This window comes from Aotus nancymaae, unplaced genomic scaffold (genome assembly GCF_030222135.1).
Source record: "Aotus nancymaae isolate 86718 unplaced genomic scaffold, 86718_ANA_hifiasm-v0.15.2.pri h1tg000015l_0, whole genome shotgun sequence".
Taxonomy (NCBI): Eukaryota; Metazoa; Chordata; class Mammalia; order Primates; family Aotidae; genus Aotus; species Aotus nancymaae.
This window is the reverse complement of record NW_026988426.1, coordinates 5,367,849-5,392,155: the sequence shown is the minus strand read 5'-3', so window position 1 is coordinate 5,392,155 and position 24,307 is coordinate 5,367,849. Positions and strand designations below refer to the sequence as shown.

At 44.2% G+C, this 24,307-nt stretch overlaps 1 protein-coding gene across 1 annotated transcript in view; it reads left to right on the top strand.

The window, feature by feature from the left end:
- SDK1 (sidekick cell adhesion molecule 1) overlaps window positions 1–24,307 on the top strand; it is a 652,070-nt gene that overhangs the window by 441,398 nt on the left and 186,365 nt on the right. Inside the window, exons 17-19 of the mRNA XM_021675988.2 lie at window positions 1,395–1,510; window positions 3,730–3,922; window positions 17,006–17,104. Coding sequence (XP_021531663.2) covers window positions 1,395–1,510; window positions 3,730–3,922; window positions 17,006–17,104 — 408 coding nt within the window. The remainder of the gene's footprint in view (window positions 1–1,394; window positions 1,511–3,729; window positions 3,923–17,005; window positions 17,105–24,307) is intronic.

Sequence of the window (24,307 nt, the reverse complement as noted above, 5' to 3'; positions counted from 1 at the left end):
CTGGTGACTTAGAGAGGGGAGTGAGGGGCATCACAGTAGTGGATGGGGACAGAGGACCCTCCTGCACACCTGGGAAGAGAAGACTTGAGGAGCTTGGTGAAGTTTATGTTTGTCTCATCTCTGCCTGAGATGGGCTTTTGAGGAAGGGAGCCCAGAAAAATGTAGTGATTTTTACCAGGATCACATGGAATCACGTGTTCTGGGCCAAGAAGACAATTGTTTTTGTTTCTCTACCTGGATCCACTGGATCCCTTGGGCTTCTGTGCCTCACTTTTAGAACAAGCACCTGAAGAGCGAGGACCTTCCTTCTACCCAGTAGAAGCCTTGATGGTGCAGCGGGGGCTTGGCCCCTCTCTGCAGGCCCCTGGGGTTCCCATCCTGAAGAAGGTAGCCCTGCCCACTGCCCTTTCCAGAAGGCCTGCAGTTCCTTATTGCCTTATGTATAAGTGATCAGTCATGCAGCTGAGTGTGATAGGCAATCCCAGCGAGACTCGTGCACCGCCGGCACCCCGCTTCCCCCTACCCCACATCCAGTGGTGCTCTCCATGTGCCCATCTTCGCCAGGCTCCTTGGCAGCACTTTGCCTTTGCCCATGGCTCCCCTAGCTGAGAGTGCCCTTCTCAAGACCCTACCCCTCACAGGCCACCCTTCCTCCCAAACACAGTCCAAATGAGGCCCTCCAGCCCTCCAGCCCTCCCAGGCCAAAGGCAGGCACCTGCCCTTTGTGAGTTTACTGCTCTGCAGAGCATCTCACTCTTACAGTTACATGAGCATGTCCCCCGGAAAGGGCACTCCTTGAAGGCAATCATTTGGCAGGTATATAATTGGGTTCAATAGCTGTTCTATAAAAGAGAGAAAAAAGCCATGGAAAATCCAAAAATGATTGTCCCCATTGACAGACAAAGAGAAATTTAGCCTCCAAATGGATAAATAACAGTGTATATGGGAGGAGGGTAATGATTTTGTTTGCTTGTTTTTTTTTTTCCACGTAATGAACAATTTAGCTGGAAACATAGTGATATATATTTAGGGAGGATCTCTAGATGAAAGCTTGCCTTGATCTCAAATATCAGATCATTGAAAAAGAAATTAGAGCTTTGCTTGCTGTCCATCTTGGAGCTACAGGAAAGGCTCATCTGTGGAATGAGAGGATGCTCTTGTCCACTTTTCTGCCTATACCTTAAAGAATTCTGCAAGAGAAAATGAAAAATAGCCCCATTCTCTTTCTTTGTAATGCCACGGTAAGCTTCCCAAAACATTCATCACACTTCCTTGGTCTCAGTGCAGTTTCGCTTGTGAGCGTGAGTGGCAGCTAAGGGTTTCCTTTCCTTCTCTCCTCTCCATGCTGCTGCCTGCCATTTGTTCTGCTGTCGTCAATGACTGCCATGCCACAGTGCCCACCGCGCCCCCGCAGAACGTGCAGACGGAAGCTGTGAACTCCACCACCATTCAGTTCCTGTGGAACCCTCCACCTCAGCAGTTCATCAACGGCATCAACCAGGGATACAAGGTATGTGGCCTGGGTTCATGGCCTGTGGGCGGCTGTCGTTGTCTGGATCCACTGTGCAACGCAGCTGGAGGCGGCCCCTCCTGCGCTTCAAGAGCTGGCTGCGTCAGGATACGGAGCATCTTGACCTTGGCGAGATCACCATTTATCCAAACTCTTGGCATCAGCTCTACAGGTTCAGAAACTCAAATTCTTAGTTATCAAGAAGATGGTTCATACATAAGTGAGCAATTTCTTATGAGAAAGGCCATTCATTTTTAAATGGCCAGTCAGAGTCCTGTCTCAGTGATTAGAATCAACATTTGCACACATCACTTCTTCCCAGAAGCAGGTCCTCTCAGGAGAACACAGGCCCCCAGCAAAGGGATATTTCCATCGAAAGAAGATATTTTCTTCTCCTCCCTTGCTACTTCAGGGAGAGCTCTGTCTAAAGAACTGAGACCAGTTGTTTCCAGCTACCCACCCAGACTGAATTAGACACATAGACACATTTCCATCATCCGACTTCTTATTGTCTTAATCACCAGAGTGCATTAACTTCATTGATGTGCCAGGATACATCTTCCAAAAGCACAGCTGATCTTCCCTTTCAGATCAACTTCTCCTGATTGGATATGGGAGCCCACCTTGATTTAGCTGCAATACATCCACTAATCTTTAATAGCCAGTAAACCGGGGAAGCTCTTTACGTGAAGGGATTCCATCTCATTTGCTTTCATACCTGGTTATTTCACATTCAGAGGGTGTGCTTCCTCAGGCACATGGTTCATTTTTTTCCCCCAATTTGATTCAACTTGCTGAAATGCTTATTCATCTGACAGAAAGGCAGGAGTAGCTGGAAATTTGCCCTGTCTTTTGTTTCTCCTCAGAAGTATTCAGAGCCAGAAGCTTTTTTGAAAGAAAATTATATTGCTCACCCAGATGCTTTTGCCTTCTTGCCTCTCCTGTCAAGTCTCATCGGTGAGGCTGCGGTGCTCGTGTGATGACTTCGTTGTCAGTTTGATCTGTGTAAATACGCTTGGCATCCCACAGCACGTCAACTTTCAGACCCAATTAATCCTAGAAATGTTTGACGTCAAAGGAATTAAAACACACACACATACGTAATGCTGCCAAAACATTAAAACAGCTTTCCTTAGGATGTGTATATATACTTTATTTCTTTAAAATTGTAACCAATTTTCTAAAATCCTTTTCACAAAACTAGTATGATATAAATTATAAATAATTAAGATTATTCCTGTTGAATTATGGATGCCTTTTTTGAGACAGAGTAGGTGCTTTGTAGAAAAATGTTTGTGTTTGTTTCATTGTTGCATTGTTTCAGCTGAATTAACAGATGGTTTCATTTTTATTATTAACTGTTAAAATGTTATATATAGTATATATGTATATATAACATATAGTATATATGTATGTAATACATATGTATGGCGGGGCGTGGTGGCTCACACCGGTTATTCCAGCACTTTGGGAGGCCAAGGCAGGCAGATCATGAGTTTAGGAGATCGAGACCATCCTGGCTAACATGGTGAAACCCCATCTCTACTAAAAATAGAAAAAATTAGCCAGGCGTGGTGGCACACACCGGTAGTTTCAGCTACTCAGGAGGCTGAGGCAAGAGAATCGCTTGAACCCAGGAGGCGGAGGTTGCGATGAGCCGAGAACGCGCCACTGCACTCCAGACTGGGTGACAGGGTGAGACTCCATCACAAGAAAATATATATATACGTATATATGTATGTATATATAAAATATATATATGTATATATACAAATATGTATATATACAGATATATAGATATATAGACATATATGGTATATATTATATGTGTGTATATATAATATATACATATGTATTATATATGTGTGTGTATATATATAGTATATATTATATATATTTTTAACCTTCTTAAGTGAAGAGAGGGTGAAGATTTGAAGGAGTGTCCATTATTCCAATATGAGTTAAGTAGCTATTTTATTTATATATACAAGTATAAAATACATGTGAATATATATGTTTGTATACAAAAACCTATAAACTATACTTTTATCTCAACTTTTTTGAAGTGTGATTATAAGATGTAGGATTTGTGGCCTTTCTTAATTATGACTTTATGTTTGACAAGACATACTCGTTGCAAAATAAAATTCTGCTACTGAAGTGTATGTGGAGAAATGCCACAGAAAAAGGGATGTCTTTTTCACCCTGTTCCATCTCAGCTTCTAGCATGGCCAGCAGATGCCCCTGAGGCTGTCACTGTCGTCACCATTGCCCCAGATTTCCACGGAGTCCACCACGGGCACATAACAAACCTGAAGAAGTTCACTGCCTATTTCACTTCGGTTCTGTGCTTCACCACCCCTGGGGATGGGCCTCCAAGCACACCTCAGCTCGTCTGGACTCATGAAGACAGTGAGTATTCCTTTCTGCATGTCTCGTAAGTCAGTTGTCAAAGAGGTGTGCACTGCTGTGACTTCCAGAATCAGGCAAGGGCAGGGGTGGGTCACAAGGAAGCCCTGTATTCTTAGAGTGCTTGCAGTCAGCTCAACCAAGGAGATCGGTCATCAGAAAGTACTGGTAATGCCTTGCAGAGGATGGCTGTGGCCTTCCAATCTTTTTACCATTGGATCCTTTCCCTCCATCTACAAATGTGTTCAGGTCTTCCTCACTCAAAATCGGCAGCTCCCTGACGGGATGGCCCCCAACTTCCTTTCAGTCTAACCACTGCTTTGACCTTGAACCCCTTATGTTCTCCTTGACCCTTGGCAGCCTAGCTTTCTCCTCGCCACTCTCCTGGAACGATCTCACCATTGACTCAAGTCTGTGTCAAATGAGTGATGTGGGAGGAATAGAACATGGCTTTTTTGACCTGGGGACAGAGGTGGAGAGTCTAGTTCCAGATGTGCAGCCACACCTTTGGTCTTGCTGAACTTGCTCTTCACCTAAACCTCAATTTCTAATTCCCTCACCTCCTTCCATGATCCTCCTGATGCCTCCCAGCCCATTCTTCCCTGACCCTTGCTCTTAGGATCCTTTTCCCCCATGCCCTTCTAAGCTCCATGAGTTTGCATGATCTCCATCTGGTCAGTTTGAACCCATGCCTTCTCTGCTTGCAGGCCAGCTGACACATCTGGAAAACATTAGCTAATGAAGTTACCCCAAGAAAATAATCACAGATGCACACAAAGATTTATATACAAGGCAGCTTGTTACAGTTATTTGTAGTCAGAAAAAAATGTGAAAAGCATTCAAATGTTCCAGATGGGGAGGATTGGAAAAAAGCATAGAATGGCAATATAAGAAATATTTTGTAGTTGTTGAAAAAACAAAACTTTGAAGATCAAAAATTGTGAGTGAAAATGGCCATGATAGTACACTGTGAAATAATAGTATACAAAACTATGAGATCCAAATTTTATCAAAAGACACCACAGGAAAATGATATGAACGGAGAAAAGTCCATGGAAGAAATATGCCACACACATTTAATACTTGCTATCCCTATGTGGTATGATTATGAGTCGTTTTTACAGATTACTTTGTATTTTTCTGTATTTTCTATTTTCTACCATGAGTCTGTACTCCCTCTATAGTGAAAGTTAAAACGAGGATGATTATTTTTTTAAGTCACCCAGAGCTGCTGCTTGTCTCTCCCCCAGTGCTGGATGGGCTCAGCCTTCTGAACTTGTCTCTACTGGAGTTCGGGGGTCACCAGCTCTATCCTGTGCTGCTCCACCCCATTCTTGGACTCCTAGCCTTACTGTACTCCCAGCAGGTGACATTAGCAGAGTCCAAGGCCACCAGGATGAACTCCTCACCTTCCCACCTCACCCACCGTTTCCATGTCCTTGCCCTTGCCTCTCTCCCCTTTCCTCTCAAACGATGAAGTCTGGCCTCTCCAAGCGTCCTCCATCATCCTGTTCCCTTCTTCCCCTGTCCCTTTTCATGGCTCTATTCTTCGATCGTTTTACTATTGAATCCTTTCCCTCTGCCCACAAATGTGTTCAGGTCTTCCTCACTCAAAATCGGCAGCTCCCGACTGTGCTGCCCCTGGAGCTGCCGGGATAGCCCCCAATCCTTTCAGGGTAACCATTGCTTTGACCCTGAACACCTTATGTTCTCCTTGACCCTTGGCAGCCTAGCTTTCTTCTTGCCACACTCCTGGAACGATCTCACCATTGACTCAAGGTCTGTCACATGAGTGACATGGGAGGAATAAAACATGAATTTCTTGACCTTCTGAGACCAACAACCCCTCCTCACCAAGAAAGATAAAATGAAAAGCAGCCATGCTGCTGCTGTGAATTGATCCCAGAAGTTCCTCCCATATTCTGCCTTTCTGCCTTTTCTCTGCTCTCTGCTTTTGTTTAACTGAGGTTTTTTTGTTGTTTTTGTTTTTTGTTTTTGAGACAGTCTTGCTCTATTCCTCAGGCTGGAGTACAATGGCGGGATCTCGGCTCACTGCAACCTCCACCTCCCGAGTTCAAGCAATTCTCATGCCTCACCCTCCCAAGTAGCTGGGACTACAGGTGCCAGCCACCATGCCTGGCTAATTTTTTGCATTTTTAATAGAGATGGGGTTTTGCCATATTGGCCAGGCTGGTCTCAAACTCAGATGATCCACTCACCTCGGCCTCTCATAGTGCTGGGATTACAGGCATGAGCCACCACGCTCAGCCATGTTTAACTGAAATTTTTATTGAGACCATTACAGATTCACATGCAATTATATGCAATAGTATTTAAACCATGTAATTTTAGCCCAGTTTCTGCCAAGCCGACATTTCCAAAACTATAGTATTGTATCATGTCCAGGATATTGACACTGGTACAATTCACAGATCTGATTTGGGTTTCTCCAGTTTTGTTTGCGCATATGTGTGTGTTTAGTCTTGTACAATTTGTCACATGTGTAGGTTTGTGTATATACCATGATAATCAAGATGTTGAATGTTTCCAAGGTCACAAAAATCATCCGGGTTCCTTTATAGCCACATCCACCTTCCTCCGGCTCTTCTTTTCTAACCTGTATGTGTTTCATTTCCTTTTCTTGCATCATTTGCAGTGTCTAGAATTTCTAGTACTATGCTGAATAAGTGATAAGACCAGACTTGCCTTCTCTTCACCTGAGAGGGAAAACACTCAGTTGTTCACTGTTAAGGATGATTTTTTTTAAATCAAGTTGAAGTTATTCCTCACTATTACTAATTAGTTGAGAGTTTTTGACATGAATAAATGTTAAATTTTTTTCTCGTGCTTTTACTGCATCATTTGATGTGATCATCTGGTTTTTCTTGTTAGCTTGTTGATACGTTAAATTACATTGACTGATTTGCAAATGTCAAACCAGCTTTGTGTACTTACATTCCATTAGGTCACAGTGTATAATTCTATTCATATGCTATTGGTTTCACTTTGCTAGTACTTGATGGAGGGCTTTTGGATGTAAGTTCATGAGAGATATTAATCCGTAGTTTTCTTTTTTTGTGTTATCTTTGTATGGTATTGGAATCAGAGTAATACGGTCTCATAAGATATGTTTGACATTTTGGGAGGCCGAGGTGGGCGGATCATGAGGTCAGGAAATCAAGGCCATCCTGGCCAACATGACGAAACCCCATCTCTACTAAAAATACAAAAATTAGCTGGACGTGGTGGTTCATTTTGCTAGTACTTGGTGGAGGGCTTTTGCATGTAAGTAGTCACAGCTATTCAGGAGGCTGAGACAGGAGAATTGCTTGACAGGAGGCAAGGGTTGCAGTGAGCCAAGATCAGGCCACTGCACTCCGGCCTGGTGACAGAGTGAGACTCCATCTCAAACAATCAAACAAAAAATAGTTTGGAAGTATTCCCACTTCTTCTATGTTCTAGAAGAGACTGTGTAAAATTGGTGTAAATTTCTCTTTAAATGTTTAGTAGAATTTTCCAGTGAAACTCTCTGGAACTGAAGAATTCTTAAGATTTTTAATATAAATTCAATTTATAAATGGTTTTAGGACTATCCAGGTGTCTGTTTCATCTTGACTGAGTTTTGGTAGTTGGTGATTTTCAGATTTGTGAAATGAAAATGTTTGCAGCACTACCTTTTTAATGGCTACAGGATCTGTAGTGATGTCCTGTTTTATTCCTGATATTGATGATTGGTATCTTCTGTCTTTTTAACGTTGTCATTCTTCCTAAAGGTTCACCAACTTTATGCTTGTTTGTTTGTTTGTTTTGTGTTTGCTTTGTTTTGTTTTTTAAGAACCAGCCTCTTGCTCCAGGTCTTCTTCTCTTCTTCATGGTCTCCTTCATTTTCAACCTTATTGATTTCTGCTCTTTATTATTTCTTTCCTCTGCTTGGTTTGAGTGTATTTTGCTCTCACTTTTCTGATTTCTTGAGGTAAGCATGTTGGTTTTCGGTTGGAGGCCTTTCTTCATTTCCACTGTGAACGTTCAGTGCTGTACGTTTCTGCTTCCTTGCTGCTTTAGCTGCATCCCATGTTCTGATACCCTGTGCTTTCATTTTCATCCAGTTCTCTGTATTTTTATTTCCTTTGAGATATTCTCTTTGACCCATGAATTAGTTGGAAGTCTGCTATTCAATTTCCATGTGTTTGGAGATTCTATTGTCTTTTTGCCATTGATATCTAATTTGATTCCATTATGATCAGAGAACACACTTTGTATAATTTTAGTTATTTTATATTTGTTGAAGTTTGTTTAATGGCCCAGGATATGGTTGATCTTGGTGAATGTTCAATGAATGATTTTTTTTGAAAAATGTCTATTTATGCTTTTCAGTTGTAAATTTTATGTCTCATCAGAGAAAACTGGAAATAATATCAATTTTTTTTAGAATTTTCTAACTGAATCATGTTTTGATAGGCAGGGAGCCTGTTTATCCTATTTAGGATAATAGCCCGTCTATTATCAGATATCACATTAAAAGACTGAAAGGTAAAGTTGAAGTCAGCTCTGGGGGTGTAGCTTTTAAAAGGAAAGTTTGGAGCCTAGAAGAAGAGGGGCTTCAGGGGCCAGCTGATCACAGTCACCTGGTACTGGCCTCCTTCATAAAGAAGAACCAAAACAGCAAGTAGGTAACCACACTTCAAATAGATCTAAGAGAGAACCTGGAATTCAATAGAGAAGTGACAGGAAGCACCTATGGCAAGGAGGGAGGTAAGGCGAGGCAGCTCTACCAGGACTGGGATCGGCTGGGAACCCAGAGACGTTCCCCACTGTGGGAAAAGGAAAAGTGAGAGACCCCAGTGGTCCACGTTTCTACCACAGATTCCTGCAATCTGAGCCACAGAAAAGCCCCTCAAAACTCATAGGCCCCAAGACTCACTTAGAGGGAGACTCACACAGGGAAACAGTGTGATGTCCTGCTCCAGAGAGGGAGCCCACACTGAGCCCCACATGCCCAAGCCCTAAGCAGCTACTGCGTCTTGCTGCTATGGGAGCCCAGCCCCACCAGACCATTCTGCCTTGGGTCCCGGCAACCTCTGCATCTCCATATCCTGGAGCCCCACTGACATCCCCTGCCCACAGCTACCACCACTGCTGGCTGCTGCCACCAGAGGCAAAGTGCAAGCCATTGGCAGTGACCCCATCACCCCCAATGGTGGGGTTGCTGGGCATTTTCACTTACCCTGAGTACAGACTCCACTTCCAAGCACCCTGAAGTCAGGCTCTCCCACCCATAGCTGCCACCTGGGTCTGAAGTACACCTCCCTAGCAGCAGGGCCACAGTGCAGCCACTTCCATCCCTACCAAGTGTTCTGCCAGGAGACTCAGGGTCACCCCACCCCTGCTGACCACAACCAGCACCTGCACACACCACCAGGGGTCGTGAGGACAGGCCTGCCCAGCTTGCTCTGCCTCCCTCAGTATGAGCAACATTATCCAGGGCCCTGGGTTCACCCTGCCCTGCCCACCACTATCAGCACCTGAGTACTCCTCCTGGGGACCTGAGATGGGTCCACCCAACCTGCTGCACCATCACAGCAGGCAGCCTGCAGCATGCCTGCTGTCCAGGGCCCTGAAGACCCACCCACCTGGTTGGCCCCCTGCAGCCACTGCCAGCACCTGAACAACCCACCTAGAATGGCAAGAATGAGCCTGTCTGGACCTGCTAACACCAGGGCCTGTGTAGACCACCCTGGGACCCAAGGACAGGCACACTCAGCCCACTGCTGCCACTACTGGGGCCCAAGGATTGGCTCACCTGGTGTCCCTGTCCCCAGTAAAACTTTACCACAGCCTCTACTAACAACCACACCTTAAGCTGCTAAGGAAGTCACAGACTCCACTGATGCTGTTTACAGCCAAATAAATTATATGCAAACTACACTACTGCTTCATGCAGAATCAAAGCCAAAGTGCCCTACCCAATCAACACCATAGATACATCTTCAGGAAAAAGCCCTCCTTTATGAAAGCAAATCCAAAAAATTAGAAGAAGCAACTGTTATACCAGATGTGCAGATATCAACATAAGGACACAAGAAATATGAAAATGCAAGGAAGTATAACAGCTCCAAAGGAACATGGTAATTCTCCAGCAACAGATTCCAGTGAAAAAGAAATTATGAAATCCCAGAAAAAAATCAAAATAATGATATTAGAGAAACTCAGATAAAAGAGAACACAGATAAAAAAATACAAAATAATCCAAAAAAAATTCAATACATGAATGAGAAATTTACCAAAGGGATAAGTATTATAAAAAAAAAAAAAGAACCAAACAGATATCCAGGAACTAATTAATTCATTGACTGAAATTTGAAAATACAGTCATAAGCTTCAGCAATGGACTAGATAAGACAGCAGAAGAAATTTCAGAATCTGAAGATGAACAAAGGCTACATGACATATGAGTCACCATAAAGCAATGAATATTTGAATTTTTGATGTCCCAGAAGGTGAAAAGAAAACCAAAGGGATAGAAACCTGATTTAACAAAATAATGGCTGTAAACTTCCCAAGTATAGCAAGAGATTTAGACATCTAGATACAGGAGGCTCAGAGATCCACAAATAAATAGATAGAATTCAAACAGGTCCTTTCCATGGCACATTATAGTCAAGTTATCAAAAGTTAAAGACAGAATTCCAAAATCACCAAAAGAAAAGCATCTAGCCACTTATAAGAGGACTCCCATCAGACTAACAGTAGATTTAAGTGAGATGATATATTCAAAGTACTGGGAAAAAAATAACTTATCAGCCAAGGGTACTATACTCATCAAAGGTACCCTTTATAAGTGAAAGAGAAGTAAAGTATTTCCTAGATAAGTAAAAGCTGAGGGCATTCATCTCCACTGGACTGGCCCTACAAGAAATGCTTAATGAATTCCCTCACCTGAAGTGAAAGAACAATATCTACCATCATGAAAATGTACAAAAGTATAAAACCCATTGGTAGAGCAAACACACAAATAAGGAAGAGAAAAAACCTAAATGTTACCACTACAGAAAACCACCAAATCTCAAAGATAAACAATACGAAGAGAACAAAGGATATACAAACCAACCAGAAATCATAATAATGACTAGAATAAGCCCTCACATATCAATAATAACCTTGAATTTAAATGGACTAAAGTATCCAAAAAGATAGGCTGGCTTGAATGGATAAAAACAAAAACCAACCATCACCTAACTATATGCTGTGTACAAGAAACTCAACTCACTTGTAAAGACACATGTAGACTGAAAGTAAAGAGATGGAAAAAGATATTTTGTGCAAACAGAAACCAAAAGTGAACAGGAGTAGCTACACTTATATCAGATAAAATACGTTAAGTAGAAAACAGTAAAAAGAGACAAAGCAAGTTATCAGATAATGATAAAGTTATCACTTCAGCAAGAGGATATAACAATTCTAAACATATATGCACCCAACACTGGAGTACTCAGATATATAAAGCAAATATTATTAGATCTACAGGGAGAGACAACAATACAATAATAGTTGGAGACTTTAACATCACTGTCTCATCATTAGACAGGTCATCTTGACAGAAAAATAACAAAGAAACATTGGATTTAAACTGCACTTTAGACTAAATGGGCCTAACAGACATTTACAGAACATTTCATCTAATAGCTACAGAATGCACATTCTTTTCATCAGTACATGGAACATTCTCCAATATAGACCATATGTTAGGACACAAAACAAATCTCAACAACTTTTAAAAGGCTGAAATTATATCAATATATTCTTAGACCACAACGGAATAAAACTGAAAATCAATAATGAGGAACTTTGGAATCTGTACAAATACATGGAAATTAAATAACATGCTCCTGGGTCAAGAAAGAAATTAAGGAGAAAATTAAAAAATTTCTTGAAACAAATGAAAATTGAAATACAACATACAAAAACCTATGGGATACAGCAAAAGCAGTGCTAAGAGGCTACAATAAATGCCTGCATTAGAAAAAAAGTAGAAAGATTTTAAACAGCCTAGTGATACACCTCAAGGAACTAGAAAATCAAGGACAAACCAAACCCAAAATTAGTACAAGGAAAGAAATAATAAAGATCAGAGCAGAACTAAATGAAACAGAGACCTAAAAACAATACAAATGACTAAACAAAACTGAGTTTTAGGGAAGATAAACAAAATCAATAAACTAATAGCTAAACTTAAGAAGAATAAAAGACAGATGGCCTAAGTAAATGAAATCGGAAATGCAAAAAGAGACATTATAACTGATACCACAGAAATAGAAAACACCATCTGAGACTCTTATAAACAACTATACACCAACAAATTGGAAAACCTAGAGGAAATGGATAAATTCCTGAACACATACAACCAAACTTGAATCAGAAAGAAACATAAAATCTGTACAGACTAATAATGGGTAATGAGATTGAATCAGTAATTAAAAAGTCTCCCAACAAAGAAAAACCCAAGGCTGAACGGTTTCACTGACAAATTCTACCAAACTTTCAAGGAAGAACTAATGCCAATTCTCCTCAAACTAGTCCGAAAAAATTGAAGAGGAAGTTCTTTCTAACGCATTCTGTGAGGCCAGTGTTGCCCAGATGCCAAAACCAGACAAAGACACAACAACAAAAAAAGACAGGCCATTATCCCTGATGAACACAGATGCAAAAATCCTCAGCAAAAATACTAGCAAACTGAATCCAACAGCACATCAGAAAGATAATACATCATGCTCATGTGAGATTTATCCCAGGGATGCAAGGATGGCTCAACATACACAAATCCATAAATGTGATACATCACTCCAACAGAATAAAGGACAAAAACCATATGATCATCTCAACAGATGCATAAAAAGCATATAATAAAATTCAACATCCCTTTGTAATAAAAACTCTCAACAAACTAGGCATAGAAGGGACATACATCAACATGATAAAGTCTATATATGAAAAACTCACAGCTAACATCACACTGAATGGGGAAAAGCTAAAATCCTTTCCTCTGAGAACTGGAACAAGACAAAGATGCCCACTTTCATCTCACCTATTCATGGTACTGGAAGTCCTAGCCAGAGCAGTCAGGCAAAACAAAGGAATAAAGGCATCTAAATTGGAAAAGAGGAAGTCAGATTGTTCTCTTTGCAGATTTCATGATCTTGTATCTAGACAAACCTAGACCCCACCAAAAAACGCCTAGATCTGATAAATTCAGTAAAGTTGCAGGATACAAAAGCAGCATACAAAAATCAGTAGCATTTCTATACACCAATCATGAAGTAGCTGAGAAAGAAATCAAGAAGTTGATTCCATTTACAATAGCTATAAAAGAAAAACATATATAGGAATTAATTTAAGCAAGGAGGTGAAAGATCTCTACAAAGAAAACTACAAAACGTTGATGAAAGAAACTGAAGAACACACAAATAAATGGAAAGACATCATTGAAATAACTATACTGCCCAAATGAATCTAATGACTCAATGCAATCTCTATCAAAATACCAATGTCATTTTTCACAGAAATAGCAAGAAAAAAAATACCCTAAAATTCTTGTGGAACCCAAAAAGAGCCCAAATAGCCAAAGCAGTCCATAGCAAAAATTACAAAACTGGAGGCATCACACTACCTGTCTTTGAAATATATGACAAGTCTATAATAACCAAAACAGCATGGTATTGGCATTAAAAACAGACACATAGACCAATGGAACAGAATAGAGCACCTAGAAATATATCCATATATTTACAGCCAACTGATCTTCAATAAAGGTGCCAGGACACCCTCTTCAATAATTGGTGCTGGGAAAATTGTATATCCATATGCAGAAGATTGAAACTAGACTCCTATCTCTCACCATATAAAAAAATTAACTCAAGACGGATTAAAAACTTAAATGTAACACTTGAAACCATAAAACTACTAAAAGAAAACACAGGGGAAATACTTCAGGACATTAGTGTAGGTAAAGATTTTATGGCTAAGTTCTCAAAAGCACAGGCAACAAAGCCAAAAATAGACAAATGAGACTATATCAAACTAAAAAACATCTGTACAGCAAAGGGAAAAGTCAACAGAGTGAAGAGACAGCCTGTTGAATGGGAGAAAATATTTGCAAACTATTCATCTGGTAAGAGATTAATATCTAAAATATACAAAGAACTCAGCTCAACAGTTAAAAAAAAATCCCATTTAAAAAGGGGCAAGGGACATGAATAAACATTTGTCAAAAGCAGACATACAAATGGTCAACATGTCTATGAAAAAATACTCAACATCACTAATCATCAAGGAAATGCTCATCCAAACCACAGTGAGATATCATTTTATCCCAGTTAGAATTAAAAAGACAAAAAAATGCTGGCAATCATGTGGAGAACAGGGAACTCTAATACATTTGGTGATTATGTAAGTTAGTACAGCCACAACAGAACATCACATGGACCATAGAAATGTGTACAGATATTATGTATCAATAAAAAAGAAAGTAAAGGAAGCTTTGGACTCTTGGGTACTGGAGAAATGGCCTCCATTTATCTCTAGCTGATGGTACTATAGTTAGTTCCACACCCAGCCCGCCTTCTTTTCTAAAGTTCCAAGGAAATGAGAAGTTGTTGGGGAAGGGTGGCAGTAAAGAGGAAATGGAATATAAATTTTAAGCCGAGACATTGCCAGCTGGTTCCAGCAGAGCTAGAGGACAGCATCTTTGGGCAGGATCCAGGAAGCAGAAACACTGAGAATATAAAAGGAGCAAAAAGCTTTCTTCCTTTCTCCATCAATTGGAAAAAAAAAAAAAAAAAAGTCAGTTCAAAAATCAGTCAGAATGTCTTTCTGGAAGCTCACAATTGTAGGAGGACGAGATGGTCTTGACAGCCATTCTATTTTACCATCTTCCACACTAGAAAAGTGAAATTTGTCAGAGCGTTTGAGCTTATCCGTGAAAAGTCTTTTCAAAGTTTCATACAGATGAGTGGTTTTTTTTTCCCCTTGAGGCTGTTACCATTTTTTGAACATTACAACTTGTGTTAGAAGGCTTTGTCCAAGTACCAACTGAGTGCTCAGTATGGAATTCACCCTAAAAATCTAATGTTTGTGCAAATGAGGTTAGCAATAGGTTAGCAATAGCCATAACAGGGACTTTGCAGGGGTGAGACTTCTCTGTAGGAATCCCAGAAACTCTATCAGACAACTGACACCCTTGACTTCATGCTCTCCTATTTTAAGCTGAAAGGCTTGCATTTTTTATCACTAAAAAGATCTGAGTGTGGCGCCATCCAGCAGGTTCAGTAGGGGAGTCATGTGGCGTGGAGCTTTCAGTAGGAACCAGTGTTCCCTGCCTGGCATGGAGAGTGTACGTAACTGATAGGTGCAGAAACGGACGGAGTTCTCATCTCTTCTCCATTCTTCTTTTCCTCCCTTGTCTCCAGTTCTGCCTTCAAACCACCCTTTCCTCCTGCCCTTTTATCCTCCCTGACTTTGTCATTTATGTTTCTTCTGAATGGGTATCTGGAGGAATAAGCGTGGGTGCATTGTCAGAGAGGAGGTGGGGCTCTGAACAGCAGGCGGAGAAGCAAAGCCAACCTGGGCAGCTGTGTTTGTGTTTGCTGCTGAGAGCAATGGACGGAGGGGCAGTTTCAGGCACCGCAAAGGTGCCTGGCTTAGGGAATGGGAGTGCACTGTCTGCCTTCCCGTCACCCCTTCCTTCCATTTGGTTGTAAGATGCCAGCCTCCCCAAAAGTGCTTCCTTTCCATCTGCTCCTCATGCCCTGCACAGCAGCTATGGCTATAGAGAGACTACAGCAGGCTGGGGGCACACAGCAGGGCTTGAGAGTAACAGCATCCAGGAGAACACTGCCTTCACCACATCTACCTGTCTCTTCCAGATTGCTAGGCATCCTCTCCTCCGTCCCCATCACCACACAGTGTGGGCTGGCCCTGTGGAACCTGCTATGGGAGCAGTTAAAGGGCTCTAAACCTCGGTGAGCTGGTGCAAGAGATGGGAGTCAGAACCACCGAATGCCCCTGCTGTCCCTGAGTCACAAATGGGGTCCATCTGCCTGTGGGGCAGAGCTCTGCACCTGTGGCCGCACATCCTCAAGCAGTTTGCTTTGCTGACCTGAGCCTGTGTCTTGGATTTTTAACTAACATTTTAGACTCTCAGGTCTTTTCTCTGGGGTGGCCACCATGTAATCCTAGGAATGACTATGTTCTGATGAGAGGTTCATCATGATGACAGCGGCTGATGGTCATGGAGCATTTTCACGGTGCCCAGGACATGTTTTCATGCCTTATACATTTTATTCTCACAATTGCCTCACCGAGTTATCTTTATTTTCCCCATTTCACAGATGAACAGACTAAGGCTTTGAGAGTGTCATTGCATAGCCAGCGAGCAGCTCAGCCAGGTCTGACCCCCAGCTCGGACTCCAGTGTTCAAGCGTAACTCTGCAGCTCTGCCCACCCATGTTAGCAAGGGGGCCACAGGGCACAGAAACTCCCGGGAAAGGAATTTGTTTTTGCTGGGACTTACTCAGGCCACTGCCTTGCCCCTCTGGAATCCTTCAGGGCTGTGAGTGGGGTTTGGAGCCTGGAGTTCTGGACCAGGTTGGCAGGTGAGCCTGCCCCTGGGCCCAGGGTCTTGTTCTGGCCTGCACAAGGTTCCTGATGGTACCCGCACAAGCCAGACACAGGGCTGCATGCACCGTGGAGGAACACTCAGAGGAGGCAGTTGCTCTTGAGGATCCAGCAGTCAGATTGTTCTAATCAGATCAGATCAAGGAGAAAGAAAGAATGATTTGTGTATAAATTCCTTGCCGCCAATAGCTTCAGTGCCCTGCATGGCTAGGATGAGGCTGGAGAAAATAATGTATATGATGATGGCCAGGGTGCCTCGAATGCCCTCCTTCCTTCTGCATTTCACTGATGTCTCCTGCAGGGTTCTGTAGCCCCAGCCCACCACTTTCCTTCCATAGTTAGAACCTTCCCCACACCTCTGATCAAAAGAAAACTGGGGCTGTTGTATTAACAGATGACTTTGCTTTTAATTGGTAGAGCCAGGAGCTGTGGGACATCTGAGTTTCACGGAGATTCTGGACACATCTCTCAAGGTCAGCTGGCAGGAGCCCCTGGAGAAAAATGGCATCATTACAGGTAAGTAGCCCCACCTTCCAAACAAGAAAAAGATAAGTTTGTCCTCACAAAAAGAGGTGGATATAGTGTCAAACCAAACTGCTGACAGCAGGGACTCGTGCCCACGGCCTTCCCGAGAGTGACTGAAATGTCTTCCTGGACACGTGGCAGAGTCCCAGCACTGGGACTGCCCCAGCAAGAGCCCACCTGGTCCAGGGGCCTGTCACTGTGTGGACAGCAGCTATAGTTTGAGATCTATTCTTGCGTGATTTTGCAAGGCCTCCAAAGTCTCTAACCAATGAGAGTCAGTCATGTTATGACATGTGTGTTCACATGTACACGTCTCACTTAATTCTCATAGCAGCATGGTAAGATCAATATTAATATTATGACCATTTTACAGATGAGGAAACTGAGGCCCTGAGAGGTTAGGTGACCTTTCCTTCATTCAGCAGATGGCATTGAGAGCTCCTGTGCGTAGCCAGCCTTCTCAGACACAGCCAGGAGGCTTGACCATGAAGCTCCCATGCCCATGTTTCAGCCCACATTCCACAGCTGTGAGCTGCAAAGCCAAGATGAGATCTGGGTCTTCTGATTCCAGATCCCATGTTGGGTCCCCTCCCCAGCCTGCCCTCCAGTGAGAGCCCTGAGGAGACCATGAAGCAGGTACCTCGGAGGAGGTTCTCAGCTATGCGTGGGGTGGGGACTGAGCCTTAGAGGCCCCTGGGTGGTGAAACCTCCTCTCCTGGTTTAAAGGGTCTCTGTGGGAGACAGATCACCATTTTTTGGGTTTTTAATGATTTTATTTATTTATGTATTTATTTTTTGAGATGGAGTCTCACTCTGTCACCCAGGCTGGAGTGTAGTGGCGCAATCTTGGCTCACTGCAACCTCCGCCTCACCGGTTCAAGCAATTCTCCTGTCTCAGCCTCCTGAGTAGCTGGGATGACAGGTGCCCATCACCACACCTGGCTAACTTTTGTATTTTTAGTAGAGATGGGGTTTCACTATGTTGGCCAGGCTGGTCTTGAACTCCTGACCTCAAGTGATCCACCTGCTTTGGCCTCCCAAATTGCTGGGATTACAGGCCACTGCACCAGGCCAAATTTTTATAGATATCTCTGAAAAACCCTTTTGGTTAAAGCTTAATTTACATCTTAGTTCAGAAAAAATTCTTGGTTTGACAAAAGCAGCATGGGCTTTAGCCTCAGATGAGTTGGGCAGGGCCCCCTGTTCTGCTGTTTTAGTCACCATAAGAGCCTCAGCCGACCTCTGAGATCCTCAGTTTTGACTGGGGCTGTCGGGAGGATGAGTTGAGAGAAGTTATGTCTGTGGCTACCCACTGCCTGGTCCAGAGCCGCTTGGCCTCCAATAGGCATCCTTTTTTTAAAAAAAAAAATAAACATTACTGGAGATTTCTAGGAAGCCACTTAATCTTCTTCTTGGTCAGCCATGTACGGGACGCCTCTACCTCATCCTTCTCTGGGGGCTTCGCCTGTGGCATCTCATGCCTCAACAGGGCCTCCTGCCTGGGTATTTTGCAGCTGCTCCCTGAGGCTGAGTTGCCCGTCTTCATGGCATCACCTCTCTGTGGCGGCCGTGTTCTCAGCTGTCTGTGAGAGCCACGGAATTCCAGTGCCTGATTGTTCTGTGAAGCAAGCTCATGCTCTCTGGGTGTGTCCAAGAAGCCTGTGCTGGGTTTGGGCTGCCCAGAGACCACGAGCCTGCAGGGGGGCTGTCCCTGCTGCCCGGTTGCAGAGTTGGGGGCCGTTTCTTCCTGGCACTGGTGGCCTGGATGACAGCGGCAAGGACCCTGGCCACTTCCCCTGTGCCTGGAACCTTAGTCTTGCAGGATCTTGTTTTGCTTTCTCAGTAACCACACCAGGGGTATCTTATAATCCAGGCCTGGCGATGACAAGGGTGAGGTTTAGGGCGGTGGTGTCCCACGATCACAGCCCACAGGTGTGTGCGCGCTCTCTCCTCTGCAGCATTGTATACTGGGGTGAGGTTTGAACCATGGTCCGAACACCACGGCAGAGGATGCTCACCTTCCCCATCCACAGTCCTCTTAGTATCTCAGAAGTTTCTCAAAGCACTCCAAGGCCAAGAAATGCCTAACGGTTCTGTTTATTAAGTATTTAGGTCCAAACAACTGAAGTGTGTATATGCTAATAACATATTTTAATTGATTATAATTGCCATTTAAAAAGTATTACGTGGTAGTTGAAAGAAATAATACTTGCGTTTCTTTTTCCAGTGGCCACAGTTGGTTCTTAATGGGATGTCTGCACCTATCTGGCACTGCCTAGCTTCTCCACCTTCATTTCCCAGTTCATGTTGGTTTCCGTGTGGTACTTGTTTCCTTATCGCGGCATCCACCAAAAACTTTACTTTGCAAAGATAGGCTATATCCAAGGGCTCATGGCATGCTCTGACCTTGAAACGGAGCCACCTCCAGCTGGAGGCTCACACTGAGTGTCCTGAGGTTTCCTGCAGTGCTCCTGGGAGGTCACTGCAGCATCCCAGATGCCCCGGGGCACAGTGGGCAGTGGGAAACTGTGTTCCTACAGTGACCCATTTCTACACAGAACTCCTGCTATGCAGCAAACCCCATGCCAATCCCACCACTACTAATTGGTAGAATCTCTTGTAATCATCTGTGCCAACCAGATCCCCGATAGAGTGATGTGTCCAGAGCCCATACACGGGGTCACCTTGGAGCCAATACCACATGTCACCTTAACTTTCTTTTTTTTTTAAGACAGAGTCTCACTCTGTCGCCCAGGTTGGAGTGCAGTGGCTCGATCTTGGCTCACTGCAACCTCCGCCTCCCATCAAGCGATTCTCCTGCCTCAGCCTCCCAAGTAGCTGGGACTACAGGTGCATGCCACCACACGCAGCTGATTTTTTGCATTTTTAGTAGAGACAGGGTTTCACCATGTTGGTCAGACTGGTCTTGAACTTCTGACCTAAGTTGATCCCCTCACCTCGGCCTCCCAAAGCACTGTAATTACAGACATGAGCCACTGCACTCGGCCTCACCTTAACTTTAAAAAAAAAGTAAATCTATTAATCTGGCTCTGCCTTTCAGAAGCTTGTCTTTTGAAATGCCCACTTTAAACAGTGTGAAAACTCCAGGAATGGGCAAAGTTACTACCAGAATTGGGTCTGTTGTCTAAGTAAATAGTCACAAGTGCTGAGTATGTACAATTAAAAGGGTCTCCTGTTGCCTGGAGTCAAGGAATTAAGCAAAGGCAGGGTGAAGTGAGCTGGGGAGGCCACTCTAGATGGCAAGAACCTTGTTTAGTTTAATCTTGTTTTAAAGCATTCAAAGGAAGGAAAAATGAACTAGTGGGAGGCAGGATATTTAAAAGCTGAACTGGAGGTTACCATTTGGAAGAAAAAGACTTTCCAGTTCAGACCCTTCAGGGACCAATTCAGAGGCTGGAATTAGAGCTCTGCTCACCACTGACCCCAGAAACGGGGCTACCTGGGTGGGAAAGAAAGAATTCAGCTCTGCTCAGTCACCTTTCAGGTCCACTCTCGGCCATGTTCTGGAAATCTGGCAGAGACTCCTTGGTAGACAGTCTCCACACAGAAGGAATTCCCTTTTTACAGATACACACATCGGCCTCTGCCCTGCCCTTTGTGAACACAGCACACACCTCATTGCTGTTCTAAAGCTGAAAGAAAAAAATCCATGGGCATAATAATTCGCATTGAGCCAACATTTCACGGCTAAGCAGTGGCTGCCAATACTTCCAATTTATGATTGTCTGTTTCACCAGCTAATGGGGCTTCATGAACTCATTTTCGTATTTTATTTAAATAAATACCTGTAGTTGCAAACAGCAGTCTATTGTTTATGGTAGAACTTGACTTTGAAGCTCAAGCTTTCCCGGGCTGGGTATAGGCAGAGGCTGTGTTAGGAGATGCCTGTGCCGTGGTGGGCAGCAAAATTCCAGTGGGAGCACCAGGCAGACTCCCTGCAGTCTCCTCTTGGTGGCCACATTGTCCCCTTCTCCCTTCGTGTGGCTGTGTATTCTCCATTCCTGCTCACACGGTAATGTGCACCTTGTATCACCAGAAGCTGCAGTGGACGCCTGCAGCTCTTTGGAAGAGAAGGTCCTAGAGGAGGTGAGATGAGATGTTATCACCTCACCAACCCAACATCACCCTGTCACCCCCAGTGATGCCCAAATCAGGGAAGCTCACCCCAGCACCCACCAAATAGACACAGACTTCCAGTGGAATGTGCTGGCAGCACCATGAAATTCTATTCTGTGCTAAATGCAGAGTGTTTCATTAAGGACAGCAAAAAAAAAAAAAAAAAACACGTTTGTGGGCAAACCTGGCCAACAAAAGCCAGTTTCTGGAAGGATTGGTGCAGTGCCACCATCCTCTCGAAGGCTTCCTGCAAAGGCTGCACCTGCTATTAAAGGCAGCTGCAGGAGCCCAGGATGGCTGACGGCTTGGGCCTGCGCTCGGCGCTGCTTTACCGGCTAGAGGCGCTGTTGGAAACGGTGGTTTATTAGCGCTGGTTGCTGCTGAGCAACCCCTAGCCTTTATTTTAATTCGAGGCCTGGAATGAGAGGGAAATGTGGAGCAGGGGGCAGCTGCGCCCACCCGAGTAAATTGCCCATTGCACACTCATTGTAAATTTCAGCGTCCTCTACTCTCCGTCTGTAAACTCTGATTTATGAGGGCCAGGATGCAGACAGACAGTTTGTGATTGGATGCACTGCTCTCTTGTAGAGAATTTACTTCAGATCAACAGAAAATTATTTCTGAAGCTCCTCTGGCCATTAGTCTCAGTTAGCAGCCATTGGGAGCAGGTAGGACGCCAAGCAGGAGGTACCCCTGCTCTGGATTCCGGGTGCCTCTTTCCTCTCTCCTCTGGGAGCTGGAAGCAGAGAACGCATCCCCTGGCCAGTGCTGCCCAAGCCCTCCACACACGTCCCCCAAAAGCTGTTGTTCGTAAATTCGAGGATATCTTTCCTACCTCATGCCCACCACTCCGTCCATCTGTGCTCACAGGCATCACATGTCCCAAGCCTGCACCGTCTCTCCTGGTGTTTTTCTGCAGATCGGCCTCTCTAACTGTCCATTTGGTTTTTGTTTGTATCCATAACCATTTGAGCACACCATGTTATCAATATTGATCCTAATAAATCCTAGCAACACTGCCCTTTTTTGCTGGAATTGCCAGGTTTTAGCTCTGGGTTGACGTGATGAACGTGATGCTGTGTTTTAGTAAATTCTGATGAAGAACAGCTTTTAAACCAAGAAAATTTTCTGGCAGACAAGGTTGTAACATTGAGCAAAGGCTCCTCTTCCCATAGGTTCAGAGTAGACCCCGAGGATCAAATTATTTAGTGATTGACCAGGTGTGACCCACCAAGGTTAGGGATGCCTTTTGGTTCCCTCACACACATCAGGAGGAGGTGCTGGAGGAAAAAGCTCTTCAAGAGGCAGGGTCTCATCCACTGTTAGAAACAAACCAGGCTGGGCACAGTGGCTCACACCTGTAATCCCAGCACTTCGGGAGGCCAAAGCGGGCAGATCACCTGAGGTCGGGAGTTCAAGACCAGCCTGACCAACATGGAAAAACCCCATCTCTACTAAAAAAAACAAAATTAGCCAGGTGTAGTGATACACGCTTGTAATCCCAGCTACTCGGGAGGCTGAGACAGGAGAATTGCTTGAACCCGGGAGGCGGAGGTTGCTGTGAGCCGAGATCACACCATTGCACTCCAGCCTGGGCAACAAGAGCGAAACTTCGTCTCAAAAGAAAAAAGAAACAAACTCACCCGTCCAAACCCAAAGAATGGACTTAGAGACCCAGAGAACAGCAAAAGCGAGACTTTTAATGACAATCTTGCAAGATTGGGCGTCTGATGGGCAGGCACACCCAGCATGGTCACAGCAAGCAATTTATCCACTTGTGCTCAGGCCCCTCCCCCATTTCCCCATAGGCTGGGTACTGTGGGGCCACAATCTTCCCAGACGTTGCCTATTGGTTGTTGGGTATGGGCTTTAGGTTTTTTTTTAGGGTTGTCTTGCTGCATTTTGTTGTCACACACAAGGCATTGCAATCCTAGTCCGCTCAGGGGCTCTTCAAGTATTTGCCTTATGACCTAAGTGGCTGGGCAGGCTGATAAGAACAAAGAAAATGAGCTATTCGGCAGGGTAGTAAACTTTCATCTTAGACTAAACTTCTTTGGTTCAGGTGGGGGCGACTAAGGTGGAGGGAGGCTGACAAGCAGGCATTGGTGATTCAAGCAGGTGTGTAGTACATCCTGTTTCTTCTGTAGTTTGCTGACCTAAGCGATTCAAAGTGTTTTGTCTTGGAAATGGACCACTGTATTATTTCCTTGATCCACTGAGGACTGTCTGGGGTTCCAGCAAGTCCATGAAGCTTTCTCTGTTTTGGTTCCTTCCTTTGTGAAATAGGATAACAATGGTTCTAATTTCAAAGGTGTGTTGTGAGGGTTACAGGAATGAATGGGGCAGGCTAGAAGTCTTCAATGTCAGGATGGGCAGATGAGGGAAATGCTAAGATCTAAAGCTACAGCAGGGCCAGGCGGGAGCAGTGGCTGATGCTTGTAATCTCAACATTTTGGGAGGCCACATGGGAGGATCTCTTGATGCTAGGAGTTTGAGATCAGCCTGGGGAGCATAGTGAGACCCCCATCTCTACAAAAAATTTTAAAACTTGGCTGGGCGTGGTGGCAGGTGCCTATAATACCAGTTACTTGAGAGGCTGAGCTGGGAGGATCACTTGAGTTGAGGGGTTTGAGGCTGCAGTGATCCGTGATTGCCCCACTGCACTCTAGCCGGGGCAACGGAGCAAGACTTTCTCTCTCTCTCTCTATATATATATGGACACATATATATATTTTACTAAAGTTAGGAAGGAAGTGGGGAGAAGGTGATGGTGAGTGGTCAGCCTGGATAGCCTTCTCCCCTCTCCCTGTGAGGAGGAAAAGGAGACCAGGGCTTGAGAAGCAGCCAGGCGCCTTGGATGAAGCTACCATGGAGGATGGTTTAGTGACCCGCCTGGGCCCGGGCAGAGACCCTGAAGGCAGGCGGGGAGCACCACTCGGTGATGGCTCATGGGATGGCAGGCGCTCCGAGTGCTCTGGAGACACCCAGCGTCCAGGGTGCCCCTCGGTGGCCCTTGTTCCTTGGAGCTCCCCCTGCATCAGCCCGCATGGGAGTCCC